At 42.4% G+C, this 21457-nt stretch overlaps 1 protein-coding gene across 3 annotated transcripts in view; it reads left to right on the top strand.

Annotated features, from left to right (window-relative positions):
* The window catches only part of COL4A2 (collagen type IV alpha 2 chain), a 147632-nt gene that overhangs the window by 36210 nt on the left and 89965 nt on the right, over positions 1–21457 (top strand). For all 3 annotated transcript variants that reach the window (XM_074561581.1, XM_074561563.1, XM_074561572.1), the window contains exon 4: positions 6405–6485. In XM_074561581.1, the coding sequence (XP_074417682.1) occupies positions 6405–6485 (81 nt within the window). The remainder of the gene's footprint in view (positions 1–6404; positions 6486–21457) is intronic.

Below are 21457 nucleotides of genomic sequence, written 5' to 3'. Positions count from 1 at the left end.
AGAGAACAGAATGGGGCTTGTCAGGACAGAAGTTAATGCACAACTGCAACCTGTAAAATATCAAAGAAAATGTCGGTGTGCAGTCTCTTTTGATTCCAGGTTGCAATATTTTTATTATAATTTCCGTATTCTTTTTTTGAGCTGCATGTAAGGAAATGGCTTATATTTCCTGGTCTTTCTGTACTCATGGAACTGTACTTTGAGGTCTGTCCTCTGGTTGCCTTTGTTCTTTGTCAGAATACCAGCCCTTGAAGTGAGGGTACTTGAATGGGCACGCGGAGATAACGATTACACAAATGTGGCCAAGATTAGTAATAAATAAATCATTAATGTGCAGAAAAGTTTAAAGAGAACTGCATATATGTTTCTGTTTTTTTTAAGAATTGGGCTGAAAGAAACTCCATTTAAGTCAGAAGCAGAACTCTGAATTCTCAGAAAAGAAGTTGTCTTTTGTTGGCTGAAGATGTACTAATGTATGTAATATTTTAAGGGACAAAAAAATTATGAGAAAGCAAGAGGGTAAGATTTTGTGTTGGAGCACCCACATCTTATGGTTGCTGTTTCATGGTCATAAAAATGAGAAGGTGTTTACACTAGGTAAATACACAAGCTTTACAAACATGGATGGCATTTACATGTTTTCTCTTGCTTGTGTTTAAGTAGTGTTCACGTTCCTTGAACCATCAATCTTATATTCATTCCAGCACAGTGACCCAACAATACCGAAAGAAGAGTTGGAAAAGTCCCTCTTCTCCCTTTCCGTTTATTGCTTTCCTCATTCCCTTTCTCCAGCCATTCCAGCCTAGTTCGCAGGCTGCCTGTTGGTGCTTTCCCAGAGCCAGGTGTGTGTTTGATTTTGTCGGTCAGAGAACTGCAATTAGGTCTCCCGTTTCCTTAGAGACTGTGGTGACTGCTGTGCTATTGTGTGCAATGAATAGGGATGAGTAAAGCTGCTTCACTCAGTCTTCCTCTACCCCATCATCTTCTCCAGCTCTATTTTAAAAATAAAAGAGCTGTAACCACATTTTCCAGTAGGTCAGGCTCCGTGAGCTAGACATACTCATATGGGCCCCTGTGGAGATGTCTAAGCCAGTAAATAAAAGAGAGTAGAGAGTGAATTGCAGATATTTGTCTGTTCTGAACTGCTCTGTCCTGGTCTCTGCAAGGCAAGTCTTCTCTAGAGATGCCTAGCTCTGAACACTGTGGACCTAATCGTATCTGTGCCACTTGCCCACAGAGCTGGGGGTCTGTCTCCAGCCCTTCATGTGTGGTAGTTTCTGCCTGGTTTTCAGATCCCAAAGCATGTCGGCTAGAACTTACATGGCTGGGGTGGCACATTCTTGTATGCGTGACCAGAAACTGCCCTCCTGCCAGCAGGAGGAGGAGATGGACAGCATGTTTTGGTGCCTCCGGGATGAAGCGGAAGCTTCGTAGAGGGGTCTTGCTCCACAAATCCAACTCTCCCCCTTTAGATTGGAGATGTCAGACATAGCTTAGGATGTTTGCTGATTAAAGAACGCACCTCTAAGAACCTAATAATACTCCAACTGGCAAAGTAATACACCACTGTTGTTAGTAGTATTAATTCACAACAACATCACTGCAAAAAGCACTGAATTACAATTCTATTGGATATTGTTAGTATTAGTATTCATACAAAATTACTATAAAGAAATCTTATAAAATTCACAAAAGGGCTATTGAGTTGCAATTCTGTTGCCTTTCCTCCTGCAGCTGGTATTCAGGTGTAGGCCTGTCCTTCCTTACAAGTTTATCTCTCCTTACTCCACCCTCCCACAGCAGGTCTTTCAGGGACGTGCCTAGTGGAGAGACATGTGGGCTCTCCTTAGGGGTCTGCCAGTAGGCTTGTGCCCGCAGGTCAGCATCACCACCGACTGCAGATGTTCATGCTCTTGCTCTTAGCATATCCTCACCGTCTTCGTTCTTCACCTAATTGGATGCCCTATTCCCCTTTTTTCCTTTTCCACCTTTTTACCGCCCTCGCGTCTCCTCTTCTGTGCCTATACTCCTCCCACATAAACAACCTACTCCTAGGTACTTTTTCCTTATTGGTCCCAATTTTGTTAAACTCAAAATTTGGTGTTTCTGACACTATTACCTAGGCAATTTTGGCTCAATATGCTATTACCATTACCGTTGGCTGAATGAGACAGCCTTGCGTCCAAAGGCTGCCTTCTGACCATGTGGTTCATGTTGGTTACGTTACATTTATATTACATATTTTTTGACAGAATTCTCATACTCCAGCCTTGACTTCCCAACCTAATTCTAATTAAACAAGAGCTCACCTTACGCACAGAGAGCTTGCATACCAGTGCAATGCTGTGACCTGTTTTGTGTTTGCACCATATGTCTGCTCTTAAATAGTTTTCCTCACACTTGGTGTTCCCAGCAGAGGCCACAGCTGGCTCTGAGAGCGAGATTTGGACACTTAGCGCAGGAGTCATCTCACCTGAAACTGGACACTTGCGCTGTAGACACAACTCAACTAGATACCCTAGACTACCTTTCTAATCCCCTCACCCTTCTAGGGATGGCATTTGTCTCAGGTGTCTGAAATAGTTCTGATGAGATTCTCTGAACTGTCTGTAACAGCAGGCCAAATGTTTTGCCTGTATCACAGAAATCTCAAATTAGATTATATAAACGCCATTTCTAGACTCTGCCTAAACTCTGGACTTTTTAGTGATTAGTGGACTTCAGGATCATCCAAAACACAAGCAAGACCTGGAATCGAAGGTTTTCTCAGCAGACAACTTCAGAGTAGGGGCTGTTGCCACTCCTCCAGTTTGGTCACACAGATCCTAGAATATAATTTTTCTGCAAACAATGTTTTCACCATTTAACTGCATATTGAGCAAATTGGGAGATTCATCTCCCTGTCCTTAGGCTCCTACAGTGGATGGATGTCTCCATGTAAGCTAGTCACTTCCATCCACCTTTACAGTTAAGAGAGAAGAGCAGGCACTTTCTGGGAGAGATGCAGCTGATCAGTTTATGTGCCTGTATCGGGATGGGATAAACTGTATCTTAGGACGGAGTGTTCTCCCCACTGACCAAAAAGGTATTCCACGCACCTGTTTCAGATCAAGACAACTGCATTTGGATGTCACCATTGGTTTTGTATTCCCAGAAATCTGTTTTAATCAGGAAATAAATACTTGTGGTACTTTAAAACTGCATTGTCCATCGCTAAATTTTAAACTGGGCTTTTTGCATTCTAGCTATTGACTGATGCCTGTTCATTTGATTTCCCTTCATCTCAATTGTGTGCCCATGTGTATAATTATTTTTGACAAAGTTTTACAAGGATCCTTAACGTTTGTTTATTTCTTAACATTAAAAAACTTTTAAACCGTAATGTTTCATACGGTAACTTCCCGGTAATGTCAGATTAAACGACAGTGCCATGATCTGCCTTCAAGAAATTATAAACATTCATAGATAATAAAGTAGAAAATGCTACATGTGACTAAAAGCTCCCAGAATCATCTCACTAGCAGTCAAGAACTGGAAATTAAGCAGTGAAGAGAAGCCAAGTGTAATCCAGAGGAGATACATTAATGTTGGTCTCAAATGTTTTCCCATTATGTTCCCTACCTTTGGAAAATTCTTCCAGATTTTTCTCTTCATTATCTGAAGAATCTATGTGCATAAAAGGACATAAAATGAGAAAATTAAAAAAAAAAAAAGCTTCCTAAAATTGTGGAAGAAAACAATTGTGTCCCTACATTAGCTGATGGTATTGTTACACCATGCAAATTAAAATGTTGGATGGTGGATAGTACACAAACAATAGACCTTGAACTTCTTCCAGTTGAAATAAGTATTAGCAGCCTCCTTTTTTTTTTTTTAACAAGTGCACAAATATCTTGCCATAGTTCTGATTCATACTCTGTTTTCTCCTTAGCAACAGTTTACCAAATTTAGAGTCACTCTCCTAATTAAGAAAGAAATAAACTTATTGTTCTCCTTGTTGTTTTCTCAGTAGGCATAATTGAAAACTCACATGATAAAATTACTATATCTGTCAGTCTGTTACTGTAAGGCTGGGATATGCTGTTATTTACAGCTCTAACCAAAACAGTTCCCTAAAAGTTCAGAACTTATTCTTATTAATGGCAGCACAACTTAGCACACTGCTCCTTAGTGAAGACCTGCATCTTGCAGAGGAATACGTTCACACAGGCCGTACATCTGCACGGCGTCCATAAAAATGAATAGAACTGTTAGTAATTTCTGAAAAGGAATTGAGGGGGAAACTCTGTGAAGTGAAGGATCCTGAGAAAGAGATGCAGATTACATTTGCAAATAGGTTAATAAGAAAAAAACCCCACGGAGACAGTGAGTTTGTGACCATCCAAATATTTATAAAACTGGACCAACCTGAGCAAGCTGCTGGAGTTTATAAAACTGTCTCGGCTTATTATTTCCTCTAAACAATAGCCTAAACATAAAGCAGAGTTCATAACATGACGTAGATCACTGTTACGTCCGTGAAATAATTTCCTGAATCAAACACCTAACCTTTAAATAGCTCAGGGCATGGTTTCAGCTCTGTGGACCTCTTTTTTATCAGTATGAAAAGCCTACTTGTTTCATTAAATGTGAGAATTAAATATAAAGCTGAAATAAAAGTATTTTAATATATGAAAATAGGTAAGATACTGACTTGAGCCCTCTCACAACAAGCGGAAGAACTTGTTCTGGGAGCTTTGTATTACTGCTTGTCATAAGATTGAGAGCCTGTTGTACAAATATGACCAAAGGAGGACTTCGGCAATGCGTGGTACCTGCTCCATACCTTTTATTCATTTGGCTCCCAGGGAGGAATCCAAAGCCCGGAGCTATGTTTTCAGGTTCTCAGTAGTGTAACAGCAGAGGTGGATACCTGAGAAATGTGACTCAGTAACTCCAGGTGTTGAGCAGAGGATTGCTTAGAGTTACATGAAAAATGCTAAGCATGGCAGTGTTGGTCCCTCCCTGTGTTTTAGCTCCTTGAGCCAGGGCTAGAGGCAGGAATGGCAGCATCGCTGCCTATTTAAGCAACAGCATAGCAGTTCAGAGCACCCATCTTCTTTCGGGGGCTTGTTGATACCCCTGTCACCTCCCTTCCAAGAGATGATGTGCTCAGGCTGTGGCGGAGGAAGGAAGGGTGAAGAGATCATTTATCCCTGCCGCAGTGCAATGAAGGATTCAGGGTTCTTCCAGCCAGGAGGGGAGCGAGCGACATGGAGCCTGATTCTGTACCCTACAGCTGGGGTGCCTTGAGATTTTATCTAAGAAGTGGTGCATGGAAAAATTAGCAGCTGCCCTGAATGAGGGCCTGGGGCTCCAAGAGGTCCTTCCTGTAGCCACTAGACTTCAGTCCTTCTCTCTTTTTCTTCTGGCTCCGTTAATTATTTGCTGTGGGGCAAACCAGGTTCAGAAATAGCGATGAGAAATCCCTTCCTCCTTTCCCAGATTACTTAGTAGGCTGCTGGGGCACTTTCAGGGGTTCCAAACCCTGGGCTTAGGTGAGCTGCAGGCTGGTCTTTACAGTGTTCCTAATTATTAAGTTACAGTTATAAAAGTCACACCACAGCATGCACAGCGTCTCTGCTGTTCAGGTTTCTGAACAAGAGCGACCGAGGCTGTGGAATTCCATGCAAGCAGTGTGTGCTAGGTGTAATCTGAGCTGGCCTGCCTGTTGAAGTCCATCCAAGAATTTGCATGGAGTGGTGCATATTTTGTCTTCCATGTATTTGGAGCCCACGCCAAGGTGGTTCTGGACAGGCAGGAGAGATGTAACCACAGTCATCTATTTAATCTAGGTCTGACTTCTAGGTCACAGTGGTTGGCTGCTAGCAAGTTTTGGGGGCCACCAGAATAGGCAGCCATTGAAGAGGAGAGGGCAGGAGTTTGGCTTATGATTTTGAACATGACACCTATGTCTTCCTTTATGTCCACCCATAAATATTTTAAAATATAGCAACAATTTAGAGCACGCATAGAAGGATGTGCTACATTGTGACCTAGGACTTAGTCCATTTCCCTGAAGAATCCAAGCAGCTGCGCTTCTGTGATACGATATCTGTTGCATGTGTCGAAAAGATGTGTGAGATACTGCTCAGCATGGAGCTGCAATGTTTTGGAAATGTGGAGGGAAATTAATAGAGTAACATTATATTTCTTGATGCTGATCTCCAAGAACAGGAAAGCCACTCCTGGCTGCTTCTAAGCACAGATTAAAGAGGTTTCGACTGGAAGTCATAGATCTGATCCTGGTCTATGCTTGGGCAAGTAGTTCCCAGCGAGTCTGCTAATCAAAGCGTATTGTGCTGTGCCAGGTATTGTAGCTGATACCTTTTAACAATTTGTTTTATGTGTGTTCTGGTTTGCAGGGTGGAAAGACTTACACAGGACCATGTGGAGGAAGAGACTGCAGTGGAGGATGTCAGTGTTTCCCTGAAAAAGGAAGCCGTGTAAGTAACATTTTTTCCTGTAAAACGTTTTTGGTGGTACCAGTTGAATGCTGTTTTCTACAGGTGGACTTGGATTAGACTGCTAACAATTATTCTTTTTCAGGAAAAAGTTATTGTTGTTTCATCTCACTTCCTCAAAGAGCTTCTAGATTTGAATAAATACTTTGCTGTGAAATATAGCACGTTCTTCTCTCAAAGATCAGGGCCGAAGGACCTCACAGCCATGACAAGCTGATCGGATCCAAATTTTAGGGATGCTGTGTGCTAGAGCATCACTGGATTGTGTGACAGTGCTAAGTGAATATGGACAAAATCACTCAGTAATGTTCTTGAAGTCTTTCTAATGAAATGGTATCCGATGAAAAGATACCTCATGCATGTGATTTCCATTATAACGGAAGGGATCCAGGCCTGCAAAACCTGAAATGTCTGCTGGAAGGGAACCGCTTGAGACTTCTGGCGTTAGGTTGTTGCTGACGGTCTGTTCTTTGTTTTGGGGAGTTGCGCGGAATGAGGCAGAGGAAGGGAGATGGGGTGGAGGGGATTAGCCACCTTCCACAAAGAACTCCGAGAAATAGGGCAGTTCCTATCCTGTATGGCTTGGAGCCCTGGCTGGCAGGCTCCTTCTGTACAGCTTGGTCTTCTGCAGCTGAGACGGTGACTCAGCCTTTTCCATCCACCCATCTCTAAGAATAGGTCAGGCAAGAGATGCGGCAGGTCATATGCTCTTTCTGCTATCACAAACCTCATAAGATTTTTTAGTTCTCTGCCTTCCCTCCACTCAGTGGGCCATCAATTCCCATTCTCATTGCATTCCTCAAGCTTGACTCCACGTCTGAGCAGAGGAAGAGGTGGTAGGAAAGTCACAGTGTAGGTGGGAGGCAAGGAACACTCTTGTTTACAGCAGAAGTCCCAATGTCTCCATGGAAGTCAGATGATCCTGGGCTTACCGTGCCATGAGGACTGTAATGGTTATACTACCATCCCCTGACCATGATCTGCTCACGGTCTGCTTTCCATTACAATAAACTAATGGTAATCTGATGATGCTGAGGACAAACAAGCCCTCCCCCGAGACACAGCTTCTGGTGGGGCTCCCTCCAGCTGTTACTGCCTTACCCTCATCATCCAGCACATGAAGTTTGGCGAATGCCTGCTGCCACTTCCCTTCGAGGGCACTGAAAGACAAAAACTCATGCTGTATGAAACAGCTTCAAGTATGACATTATTGTGTCTTTTCAGTGACTTTTTTTTGGGGGGTTCTGAGAGCAAAGCATGGATCTACTTGTTCTCCACAAGTTCATCAAAGTAGGGATCTGTCAAAAAACTACCAACTTTTGTGACTGAAATATTTTTTGTGTTCCTTATTGACTGAATAACCCTTAATTTCAAGTTGCCATGTGTGCAAGAGAAAAGAGGTAGCTAAACAACGTTGATTACATAGGTTAGAAAAGCTGAAAATATTAAATTACCAAAGCAGAGAATCAGTCAGGTGCCAGTGATGAGAAGCTCCCTGTGAGTTGCTTAGTATCTAGATTGGGAGGTAAGGGCATTATGTACTTGCTTGCTACACCCGCTCTTTGATTCAGCTCAGGGAAGTAAGTAACCCCAGTAACAAACCACACTGTCCTCCCTTTAAACAGACACTAAAAAAGAGAAAAGAAGGATGTTACAAAATGTAAATTATATTTTGCTACTGTGGTTAATTGTGCAAGATATGAAGGAGTATTGGGGAAAGTGATTCAAAGAATTTTATAACACTTTAGAAACTGTATTTTAACCCTCTGAAATTATATACCTCATTCTGAGTCAGCATACACTGTGTGTATTCTGTGTCTGCTGGTCTCTTCAGATGTCACAACCTCTGTTAAACATCTGGTTCAAGGAATGAGATTGGCCTTTAGAGACTAGTCAAATTTGGCATAGCGTTCTGGTCTCATGCTAATCCTCAATGGGAATATTTATTCTCACAAAACCTCTGTATAATCTGGCACGACACACATTTTTCTGTTGGAGGTGACTCATTACACGCACAATAGACATATTGCATGTTTGCACTTGTAAGAATGCCTGAAGCAGACTGTCAGACCCTGCTTCTGCAGTGACTCTCCGTGTCGGGACAACAAAGAGCTGTCACTTGCAGGGCATCTGGAACTCAGGTGGGAGCAGCGCTGCGAGGGTCTGCAGCCAGCTCTTAGCCCTGCCCTGCCCTGGAAATTCACCTTCTGTTCATGACAGGTCTCTCAAAACCAGGCAAACAAAAGCATTTTCTCTGGATTGCTGCTACTGAACGCATATCAGAAGCTGTTGAATCATAGAATCATAGAATCATAGGGTTGGAAGGGACCTCTGGAGATCATCTAGTCCAACCCCCCTGCCAGGGCAGGGTCACCCAGAGCAGGTTGCACAGGAACACGTCCAGGCGGGTTTTGAATGTCTCCAGAGACGGAGACTCCACCACCTCTCTGGGCAGCCTGTTCCAGTGCTCTGTCACCCTCAAAGTAAAGTTCCTCCTCATGTTGAGATGGAACTTCCTATGTTCAAGTTTGTGCCCGTTACCCTCTGTCCTGTCACTGGGCACCACTGAAAAGAGCCTGGCCCCATCCTTCTGACACCCACCCTTGTAAGTATTTATAAGCGTTGATAAGATCCCGCCTCAGCTGTCTTTTTTCCAGACTGAAGAGACCCAAATCCCTCAGCCTTTCTACATAAGTGAGGTGTTCCAGTCCCCTAATCATCTTGGTAGCCCTTTGCTGTACCCTCTCCAGCAGTTCCCTGTCCTTCTTGAACCAGGGAGCCCAGAACTGGACACAGCACTCCAGGTGCGGCCTCACCAGAGCAGAGGGGGAGCATGACCTCCCTCGACCTGCTGGCCACACTCTTCTTGATGCAGCCCAGGATGCCATTGGCCTTCTTGGCCACAAGGGCACATTGCTGGCTCATGGTCATCCTTGAATGAAGTAAATTCTTTGGAGCAGAAATACAATTGCAAACTATGAAAGTAGAAAAGGTCTGAAGAAATGTTTACTTTTTATTTATACGTGCTTCTACTTCATTTTCTGACGTTGCTTCGGTTACAGTCCTAAGGTACAGCATTACATACAGATGCTTTTCTTTATGCGTTATCTTAATCCCATGGCTTTTGTTTTTAAAAAAGAGGTTTTTTACAAAATATGCTCACTGATGTCTTCTGGGGGCTCCGTGCTAGAGGCAGAGAGGCACTGTCTAGATGTGTGAGGATTCAGCCAGGCTTTGGTGATTTGTGCCAGATCTCCAGATGCAGGACAGCTGGAAACCCTGTGCTTCTGTCTACACTGCTTTTAGTTCGGGACTGATAAGGTTAGGCATGAAGTCACAGGAAAGTTGAATCTGTTTTATACGGGCAGTTTCTAGGGACAGAAGGCCACCTAACACAAATTAGTGCGTGCAGCTAGCAGGCCTGCAGGAAAGAGGTATGTGTTTTTAGTTTTTCCTCCGCTCTTTTTTGGCTGGGCTCGGCCCTGCAACTTTCCCTGAGCTCAGACACAGCTTGACGAAACCCAGTGGGGACAGGAAAATGAAACAGCGGGACCTTTGCCTGCCCGCTGTGGCGGTGGGGAAGCTGCTGCAGCAAGACAAAGGCAGCGGCTAACCTGCACCCTCCCACCTCTCATCAGAGCTGCTCAAGGGAACGTGAGGACGCCTGCAAAAGGCACTTTCTGCCTCATTCCCAGGAGGAAAACAGGTCAAATACAAATGTTCAGAGAATCATAGGACATTGCTGATAACCATGTTTGCAATTTGCAGCGAATGCTGAGCTGCCGCTCAGAGAAGTTTCTGTAAAGGAATGTCTTTCTTGGGCCACACGCAAACCCCTTGAAGTTCCCACCTCCTGTCCTGCTTTTGAGGTCACATCTTTGGAGGAAAAAGAGTAAAAGGAACTTCTTCCATAAGCTGGGTTTTTTCTAATGTCTAATGACACTCTAGTCTTTGTTCTTTTTCACTGCAACCTAGTCATTTTACTTTAACCTATTTACTGTTAGCTAGATACAAATATCCGGTCTATCTAACCTTGCAGCCATGCGGGTGGTTGGAGCTGGGGCTGCAGGAGCCAAGCTTGGGGACCAGCCTTACCCTCAGCTCCCCTTCTCACAGCTGGCGATAAGCTCTGCAGAGTTACGGGAGCGTCCAAATCCACACAAAAAGAAACCATGGTATAAGCCTCAGTGGAGGGCACAGGGTGAAAAGGGAGAGGAAAGACGAGACTCATCTTCTCCCTAAGATGAGACAGACTCATCTTTTTATTTTCTCCCAAGACAACTTCTCCTAAGTTATTCTCCTAAGAGAATACCCTCTCCCTAAGCTACATGTGGGGAAAATACTGTAAAGAGTACCTAAGTGCCTTGGTAAGAGGGAAAGGAAAAAAGGGAAGTGCTGATACAGTATTGAAATTCTGGTTTGAATGAAACAGAAACCCTGGACTAAAGCAAAACAAACAAACAAACAAACAAAAAACTTCTGGTTTCTTTCTTTTTCCTCTAGATTTTTATTGCAGCTCCTAAAGTTTTGAGATTTATAGTTCTTCACAAACCATATATTGGTCACAGTACAATATATACACCTTTAAAATTTGTTAAACATTAATGCACTTATGTAGGAAACAATAACTCCTTTCAGTACAATGGCCAACTGCTTGACCTATTGAAGTTCATAATCGACCTCACTTCATAATCAACCCAGAAGGCTTTGTAGAAAGTGGAAGTGAGTAGAAGTCTTTTTGATCTTTCTATAGAGTGAGAAAATGCACTCTATTGAAATCTCACTTTGTACTTTCTGTCTGAGTCAAGCATCTAACAGTGCTCAAGCCATTTACCCATTGTTTTTGCAAAGGGCCGGAATAACGGGAACTGTGAAATGAAAAGACAGCTTCATGTCCCCCCATAAAGGCCGCTTTTGGGGAATGCTTAAACATACCTTTGTAACCAAGACTGACATGAGGGTTCACCGTAACACCTTTACAGATATCTGTATATTGCTTTCGCTAATGCAATGGCCAAGGGTGAGCCATTACCAGTTCACCTATAATCACTTATATCTGCTTTTGGGTGCTATACAATTGTGAAATCTGGTGTCTGATCTTTACTCACAAGCATTTTCCATACAAGTTTAAATCTTAACACATGGACTAGATCTAGCAGATGTTTTTCCCTATAATTACAAAAGCCACAACAAAATACAACACTTAAATATTCTAAAGTCAATTCCATTCTTATTTCCTAGGGAAATGTTTAAATCCAATAAAATTATTTTGTCAATTGTTAGTGTAATTCTTGAACATCACAATTAACTGGCTTCTAAGCTGGTATAATGGCAGCAGCTCCTTTCTAACTCTTGGTGAGTGCAATTTGATATATCTGATGAAATCTGATATTTTACTCTATTTTTACAAAATAAGAACATAAGAAGTGTCTTCTCAAATTAGACCAGTAATCCATCTAGCCCATTACTCTGTCCCCAACAGTGGCAGTAGGAGATGCTATTTATGGGGAACACAGAGGTCTGGCAAATTTTGCAGTCCATTTCCCTTGTACTCAAGATCACCCTATTTATCTGTTCCTTCAGTATCTGTGTTTCTCCCTGAATTTGTTTAATCCTTTTTTGAAGCTGCTGTAACTGTGTGTCTTCCCAATGTCCAGTGGCACCAGGGAGTTCACTACTCAAAACGATATAAAATTACTGTCTGACCTGTTCTAAGCCAATCTCCCTCTGGTTTCATCAAGTACACCCTATTTCTAGTACTGTAAGATTTGGAAAGGAGCAGGCATGCATTTACCTTATTCACTGCTTCCCTGATTTTGTAAACCTCAGTCATATTACCTCTCAGCTTTCTCCTGTCCAAAAGGAAGAGTCGCACCCTTTTTAGGTTCTCTTTTGAAGGCAACACTCCAACCCTTAGTCCCTTTATCCTTCTCTTTCTTCTGTGAGAGACCAGAACTGTACACAGCACGCAGGATTATGGGTGCACCAAGGTCTTACTTAGCAGCAAATTGACAGCCTTTTGACAGTTTTCTTCCCAATACCATTCTTGGTGTCCCCCTACATTTGAAAACTGTCTGCCCGCCCTGTTGGCTGAGGTCCTTCTGGATCTCCCAGCATGGGAGATCACCAGATCTCCCCCTTTGCCATCACCAACATGGCATTTAGCAACCTGAGAGAGGTTGATATCATCTATAGACTTAGATGTTTCACGTTTCAGACCCTTCTTTATCTCACTGTTGAAATCTAAAAACTAAATACTAAAACCAGTTCCAGCACCCATGTCTGAGAACCCTCAGATGCTGTTGCATCTCCATTTTAAAATGTGACTATCAAGCACTATTGTTTTCTTCCTAACCTTCAACAGCCTTCAGGAAGAGAGCAGCTCTCTTCCAACCCCAAGGGAATTTATATTAAAAAGCTTTAGTGAAGTACGTTGTCAAAGCCAGTTTGAAAATCCACATATATTACGGTCACTACGGCCTGCTTTACCATGCTTATCCTTCTGCTCAGTTACTGTATACTTTAAGGTAGACTACTGCCTGGCCAGGCACAAAAGTCAGACGAACTTGCCCCCAGCTCCCAGGGTCTCCTCTTGGGCCTCTTTTCCGCGTGGGAGCTTGGTTGGCACCAGCCCACTGGTGCAGTGGCAGTTTGTAATGATGGGTGACACACCTTGGCCAGCAGTTCTGCAATTTCATACGTGGGTTCCTTCAGAAGTCCCAGGTGAACGTCAGCCACTCCTGATTCACTTTTATCTACTACTTCCTTAATATTTACCTGAAATTAATCTGGCTCAAAGAATAGCTTGGATTTGGGACCTTCTCAAACACCTTCAGCAGTAAAGACCTGTGCAAAGAAGTCACTAAGTTTCTCTGCTATGGCCTTATTGTCACCGAGTGCCCCTTTTAAGCCTTTGGCATGATGTGGTACTGCTGTTTCCCTTGATGGCTTCTTGATTTTCTTTAAACAACTTTTTACTATCGGCTTGATGATCTTATGAAAAATATTCTCATTCTTTTTTAGCCATCCTAGTTGCCATTTACTTTTATGGGCTTTCCTGTTCATTTCAGCAGTTTTTTAAATGCTAACCTTTTTCCCTACAATAGCCTCCTTAGCTTTTTTTATGAGCTATGCAGGGGTTTTATTGAACTGTTTTACTTTCTTTTTGCTATGTGACACATAGTTTACCAGGACTTTTAATAGTAAAAGTGTTTTTGAAAAGCCTCCAGGTTGCTTTAGGCTTCTTGCCTTTTTGACTGCTTTTTTAGGTTTTTACTATTTTTGTGATTTTTATGTATTTCCTCTTCTTGAAATTGGATATCTGTGTGATGTATTTGTTTGGCTTACTCCATCCCACTACAGCATTAAATTCAGTTATATTGTAAAGCTCTGACAGAGCAGTTCTCCCACTAGTACCTCTTGAAGCAGGTCCCGTGCAGCACTCGAGACTAAACCCAGAGCAGCATCCTTTCTTATGGGTCCCAGGGCTCACCACGCTAAGCAGCAGTCAGTTGCTGCATCCAAAAATTTTAACTCCTTATCTCATGTGGATGAGGCATTGTACCTGACAGTATGTTGGTAGTTGGAATTTGCCAATATTGCCACCTGACCTAGTTTTGGAGCTTCTCTAATTTCACTCCATATTTCATGACCAATGTCTTTAACAAGGGAGTCCTAAATACAAACTAAGTCCTACCTTTCTGTTATTTCCACCCATAAGGATTCCCTAATGCTCCCCTCTGCCCTCAGTATTTTTTTCTTTGTTTTAGCCTTCACATGCTGTGCCACTGCACTGGCTGTATCTCATTTTCTATCACTCCTGTAAAGTAGACAGCCTGGCAACTCTGTATGCCACTGATTATCCTTCTTTCACCAGCACGAGATGCCTGTTATATAAGGGTTGTCATTTATTCCCAAGTAGTATAATTCCATAATCCTATTTTTTAGATCTCTAGCATTGCTGTAGAATCACTTACAAATTTTTCCAATGCTCTGTTGCAAGTGCCAGTCAAGTGGAATTGTAAATGGTGTTATTTACCTTCCCTATTTATTGCATTTATGCTATTCATTTCCTCCCTTGCCTTTTCAGGAATGTATTGAACATTAGCCATGTCTCACTCACAAGTTCATTCAGTCTGAACCAGGTGCTCCATCACGGCTGTCAGTCTTCCCCGTGTTTCTAGTTTAACTATTTCTCTGTGAACTTTTTAATTGTCAGTAATAGCAGCCTCATTCCATTCTGGCTGAAGTCGAGCCCGTTCATCCTGTGCAGGATTCTCTTGTTCCAAGGAGTTTGCAAGGACTTCAGTCTCCCCCACAGCAGCCTTGAGTTAGCCCCCTAGGACATCCCTACTCTACTTTCCCTCATCAGTGGTATAACGTAGATTGTGACCACTGGGTTCCTCCCTTCAACCAGACTAAATACCTATCTGGACATCTTGTGGGCTCTGCTGCCTTTGCACTCAGCAGGCTTTTCAGTCCTCTCAGCTGTCTCAAATCCAGCTATCTCTGTGTCAAATCATCAAACCTCCCACTACCATCACCTGCTTTGTCCTTTCCTGGAAGATTCGCTCTGCTCCAGGAGCATCCTCATGCCAAGCAGACATTATCAGCTGGAGATTAGAGTTTATCAGTGATTCGATCCCACGTTCCAAGCTGATTATCCACCTTCCCTCAGACTGACATCTTCTAAATAATTGTTTAGTCGACATCAGGGTATTTTTTTGATGGTGGCTATATGAGGGCGGCCACAGCAGCGATGGGACTGCACCACCGCATCCTGGCAGACCTTGCCTGTGGATCTTTTTTTCTCCAGCTCAGCAGCTTTTGCCTCTAGAGAATATACCTAGGACTTCAGCTAAGACCAGGGGCTGCACATACAAAACCTGCCTCCTGGATCAGAAATAATGCACCTTCCACTCTCTCTGCCACAAACTGAGTGGTTTCTGCTTTATATTAGTCTAACTTCTCCTTTGAGAGGTGAGTGGGATTACTTTTCCCTTTCCCTGCTCTCCCCACGTTAAGCTAAGTAGCGACAAGGAAGATCCGGCCTCACTGAGATGTACCTAGGAGTCATGAGGAGAAGGCAAGCTCCCTAAGCCTCGGTATACAGGCTGGTGCAAGCTCCTCCATTGTCAGGGTCAGCGAACAACCTTGCCAGTCACCCTTCAGACATTCCCAGGAAGCCACTCAGCAAACAAACACCCAAACGTGAACCCACCACCAGAAGAAACCCCACTGATCATGCAAGCCAAAAATTCATAAAGCTTACATGCCTTGCAGTGGCCTGCCCTTGCTTGTCTTTCTCTTTTCGTTCTTACCGTCCCGAGACAGAAATGGTTTGAAAAATGTCCTGTTTGCTCTCTGGTGTTTGCCATATACAAAGCTTTGGGAGTGAACTTGATCGTGGCTCTTCTGAAGTATTGTCAGATTCTGCACTAGAATGGATATGAAGTACCAAAAAAGATGCTTCAAAATTTCACATTGCTTCATAGGCCAAGGTTAAGTCTCTGGAAACTTCCGGGAAGTGGAGCTGCCCTCAGAGGGGAGGTATTTGTAATGGCGGCAGATTTAAAAGCAAAATACCTATAGTACTAATAAGCTTTATGCATGGACAGGAAGGGACCCTTCATTATTTCAATACTGTAATCAAGTCTGGTACGGTACATTGAGATTTAATTTTCTTGTTTTCTCTAGTCAAAGTTATAGCAGAGAGCAGCTTGCTGGTGACTGCAAAAGACAGGAAAAGAAAAGTGTTACCATAAAAAAATGTGAAGCTAAATTCTGCTTTCAGATACAAGAGTACAGTTCCCTTTTACACACACGTTTGAGGGTACAGTTTCAAATGCACGCTTTTGTTTACGTTTATACTTTCAAAACACTGCCTTACAAGGTCTTGCCAACATACAGAAATCCCTAAAGTTTTGATATTGTTCCATAGGCATCTAAATCCTGGGCTTAAGGCTTAATTGCATGAACTGTTAGCAGTAAATAGACACATAATCTTCAGAGGTAGCTACCGAAGGCAGGCAGGGTACAGGTTTGCTTGACAGAACTTGAACTTGAGTCAGTCTGAAACTTAATGCCTAGTTTATGACCTAATGTTTTATTTAGTGAAAATTGCTTAACCTGGGCTACGTTGACTATCAATCAACCGTGTAGCTGGATACTCATGTTGGTTGCTAATTGCTGTTCCTTAGTACATTTGTTCTGACATTTTTTTGAGTGAAATATGCATGTTTCCTTTTTTTTTAGCTCTGTTTATACATGTTTAATCAACATCAGAGATCTTTTTGAACTGGTGGACAGAGGCTAGATAACTTTCCCATGAGCTAGAAGCAGTGAATCCTCCTTCCATATATGCATTCTACACAAAATCTGAGATTTGGGAAGAGCCAGTGAAAGGTTTTCCTCAGAATCTCTTTCAAACAAAAAATGCAAAATATGTAAGAAAAAGCAGAGTGTTTTGTTTCCATACATGCAGGAATGCAATTAAATTTTCATGCCAAAATGACATTTTCATTTGTAAATGTTCAGAATATTGTAAATGCTTATAAATACGCATACTGACCAAAAATGATTTTCCCGCTCTTTTTTATTCTTTTGTTCTTTTGCAGAGCATTTCTGCTTTGGCTAGATATGAAATGTTGTTTGAGTCCATAAGTAACCTTTAAAAATTGTATATATTTGCAATCTAAAGGACTACAGTGTTGTTAAGCCCATCCCACAATAACAGATTACACTCCCTGTCTTTTGCTCCAGCCCTGAAAGTGAAATTCCTCCAAAACCTTTTCAAACCAACTGTACAGGAGAAAGAGAATGATACTTGAGTGAAAGGTAGTCAAAAGGACACATCCAGTTTTTTACTTCCATTTTCAACTTCATCTTTTAAAACTTCCCTGGATTGACATACATTATCTCCAGCAAGATAAGTGCAGGTATGCAGCATTCATACACATACTGTACTTGCTCTCCAAAGCCCGTTGACCTAGGTTAGATCTGTACAGATACTTCTCCTACAAGCTTATATCAAAAACCTTTGTAATCTCAGCTGGTGTGACAAGAGAACAGTTCAACAGCATTGGACCAAGCTCAAGAATTCATATAATCAATCAAAATGAATACCAAGGTTGTAGTTTAAACAAAACTGTGACTGAAGCAAATGTGCTGGCTTAACTCTATTTGTAATGCAGGTTCAGCTCTTGTGTTTGAAATGACACCATTTGATGCCTTTTGCATTACCTATGTATTCCCTTGATTTGTGGACTTCTTACGCTCAAATAAGAAAGCAAATCTTACAGCGGTGTCCTAATAAATTGAGAAGGTGTTTCACTGGTATTTTAGGAATTTATTCTGAGCGCAGCATTTTTCAGAGTGTATTTGGCCATCTGGATATGACAAATTTGAATGAGAGGTGGAGAAAGTAAGAAAGAGAAATCACAGTAAGGAATCAAGAACCATTTTATTGCAGAAGATAAAACAAGACTTAAAATTTAACCGTCACAAAGTAATAGAAAGGAAATTTGTTGGAGATGAGTGGTACAAAGTTAACTTTGGTCACAGTAGTTAATGCTGGGATACCAAATTACATCCCTTTGGATGTGATTTAAACATTTAAACAACCATTTAAAAATATTACCCTACCTTTTTACCTAAAATTAAACAGCTGCTTTTTTTTTCCTTCCTGTCTTCCTATGAAATAGTGGAAGTATATTTTACCTTATTTAGAAAATAAGTACCTGCAATCAAGCAATTTCATGACTGTCTACTCATCTGTAACCCTTCTACTCATTCTGGTCAAGAGTGTCTGCACCGCACAGTACATTCTCACGTATCGCTGATATTTTTGTTTGGTTTTCACATATGAATTACACTTCATTACGGAAATGAAATGCGCTGTCAGAATTGGTTTAGGACAAATATCAGGCTTTGACTTCTGACAGTCAGACAGTGCAGCTACTGCACAAAAATATTCTTTGTGCTTTTGGCCAAGTTTTGCAATTTCTGCTTAGCGTGAGCAGGAGTTTAAAGAACGTGCAGCGGGTGGATGATGGCCTTGCTCTGTAACTGGGTAGCTCACACAGGCGTCCAAGCGGGATAATCCAGCTCATCTTCTAGCACTTAAATTACACTCTAGAGAGTGTAAATGGTTTCTCATGACATGTGTCCAAGGCTTTACAAGTTTCTCAAATGGTGCTTGTTTCTATTTTCTGTATTTTTGTCACATGGGAGCAAGTAACATTGACCCATTTTCCTTTTGTCTGCTTTGGTAAGTACCAAAATATTAGTGGAATCCTTTGAGTCTGACCTGGAGAGACCAGGAATGTGGGAACGGGCAGGCTGTCATCACAAACAGTATCTGCCGAGGCACACTGAGCCTGTTCTCGGCATTTTCTTATTGACACTTAAGAGAATAAATGTTTCTTATTTACCTCAGTTTGTACATAAGGTTTCCAAATACTTTTCAGTGTCTTTGCATACTGAACGGGGCTGTTGAAGTATATGTAAGTCCTTCCATTACATTGATCTGGAAAAGCATGACAAGCATTAAATTATCTTACAATTAGATATTCACTTTGGGAGCATGCAGAAAGAAGATCTTGAAGGATGGAAGTCTGTGTTTTAGGCATGGAGAACAGCTCTAGACAATGAATAAGATTCAAGTCCAAACAAATAAAACATCCATGCAGCATTTTTTCTCCCACAGGCTAAAATTATTTTTCTATGAAAAGATTATATTAGTCTGTTGGATTCTTTTCTGTCTAGCGCTATCACAGACGCCCAGCAAAGAGAAGTTCTTTGCGGTATTTTGTGGGTTGTTTTTCTTTTTAGCATGGGTCATGATTGTTCAATGAAATTCTGTGTCTAACTATTGCTTATTTTGTTAGTTAGCAAAACTAATTTTTGCAAATATTTTGCTAGTTAAAGAGATGTTATTGAGCCTTATAACTTGTTTAAAAATAGGTTTATTTGGGCCCAAGGTAGTTGGCAAAGCACAGTATTGGTGTAAGAGCAAAAAAGAAAGGTCCTGTACTGGCTGTCCTCCCCAGTACACAGAGCGCTTCACTCCATTCAGGGTGCAGCAGCCAATACAGTCTTTCTGTCCAGTCTAATAAGGACTTGCACTCTGTATTATTCTCTTCTGACCCAAAGACTCCTTTTTTTCCCTATAAACCAACTCTTGCTTTTGGCTGTTTCTCAGCTTCTAGATCCTCTACTTCTCTGTTATTTTTATGACCTTTCTGTTATCTGCTCCCAAGCACACAACATCTTTTCCTTTGCCATTTCACCACCCTTTTTGTGTTAAAGGCTTCCCATAAGGGACTTCCCTTCTTGGTAGCCTGGAAGAGGAATGAGAGAAGCCGGTTCTGGGAGATGAACTCTTCCCCCCACAATGCAGGATGCCATGGTTTTCATGGCTGGCTGTGCCTGGCTGTTTTAGGACCTAAACTCCTTGGGACAGGAGCTGTTTGTGTGTGGCTGTTCGTTTGGTGACAAGACCGTTGCTGGCGTTTCCAGGTTAATGGCAGAGGTAGCAGCATGCAGAGGGGCACAGTGACAGCTTCTTTCCAGTGGACAAGGACTCCAGCAGAACAGGGCCGAAAGGCAGTACACCACGCTGTGGGTGTTGGACCCACATATGTTCATTATTCCGGTATTTAATGAGGGCATACACTGGCATGCAGGTTTATGGATAGAACATATTTTCCACAGGAAACTCTTCAGTTCAAATATGACTGTGCTGCTGCTGCAGAGTATCCCTTACCACTGTGAGACTAACTCCGTTTCCATTACAGAGCACGCTCCTCCGTGTGCTTGGCTCAGATGTGCAGTGTAACACCATCTTGCCTCCTTTTCCACAGCTTCTGTTTTACTTTATTTATGTCGGTTAGGGACTTTGCCGGTGGCAGAGATTGTAGGAACCATTCCCCCACCATCAGCGCGCCCAGCAGATGGGACAGGATAAATTGCACAAGCCCAGCCTCGTCCTTCTTCAGCCTGTCCGCACAGAGCGGGGCAGCAGGATAGGTGAGGGGTGTCCCCTGCGTGACAAGGGACAGCTTCTGGTGCTGTCCTCTGCAGCCCCTCCACCTCAGCCCCTGCCATCAGAGCAGAGCCAGAGATAAACGTGCAGGCTGAAGACGGATCCATTTGGGTTTTTTTGTTGTCATGAAGCCTCGCAAACCAAACTGCGGAGTTTACACTCTGCAAGATTGTACCTGGTGCTGCCAGCGAGGTCTTGACTGCACTGTATGGCCTCAGGCACGTAAAACCGCTCAGGATTGCCTGAGCCACAGCTCCCCGTGCAGGTCCTCTCTCTCCTTCTCAGCTGGCTTCTTTCTTTCAAACAGTTGCAAAGTTGGTTTTGCTAAATGACATAAGGTTATAATAAATCAAGTGAGAAGATTTGTGCTGTGCTTCCTACTGTATGGGAGAGGTCCATATGGTTTAATTGCTTCCTCTGTACGTCAGATATATGTGTATAAGATCTCTGAAGTCGTGTGTAACTGCCAAGATCCTATGGTGTGGTTTGAAACATCCATGCAGTGAACTCTCAAATGCTGCAGATGTGCTATGAAATATAAATGTAAAATGGAAGAAGTCAGTTTATCCAATTAAATAACCGTTAAAATTAGAGAAGTCGATGGAGAGATCCAGAGCTAAGCGGAATGGAGAAGGGGGGAAGGACCAGAAAGCTTTCTCAAGGGGGGACAGAGTTTTATCATCAAAGGAGATCGAAGAAAAATATTACACTCCCCAGAAAAACAGCAGAGCAGCCTGAGGAGAGGAAGCATGTCTAAGAAAGCCACTTGGTGAATTGTAAAGCCATCTGAAAAATGTCATCATAAAATATAGTCTGCTAATAGCAGACCTTTGGCCACCATAAAAAATTCTGCTTAAAAAATGAGCTGTTCCTGTGCCTGTAGGCAAAAATGCAGAGGAGGGTTAAGTAG

The sequence above is a fragment of the Larus michahellis genome, chromosome 1, assembly GCF_964199755.1.
Source record: "Larus michahellis chromosome 1, bLarMic1.1, whole genome shotgun sequence".
In the NCBI taxonomy this organism is placed as follows: Eukaryota; Metazoa; Chordata; class Aves; order Charadriiformes; family Laridae; genus Larus; species Larus michahellis.
The sequence above is the reverse complement of the archived record's forward strand: the minus strand, read 5'-3'. Positions and strand labels throughout refer to the sequence as shown.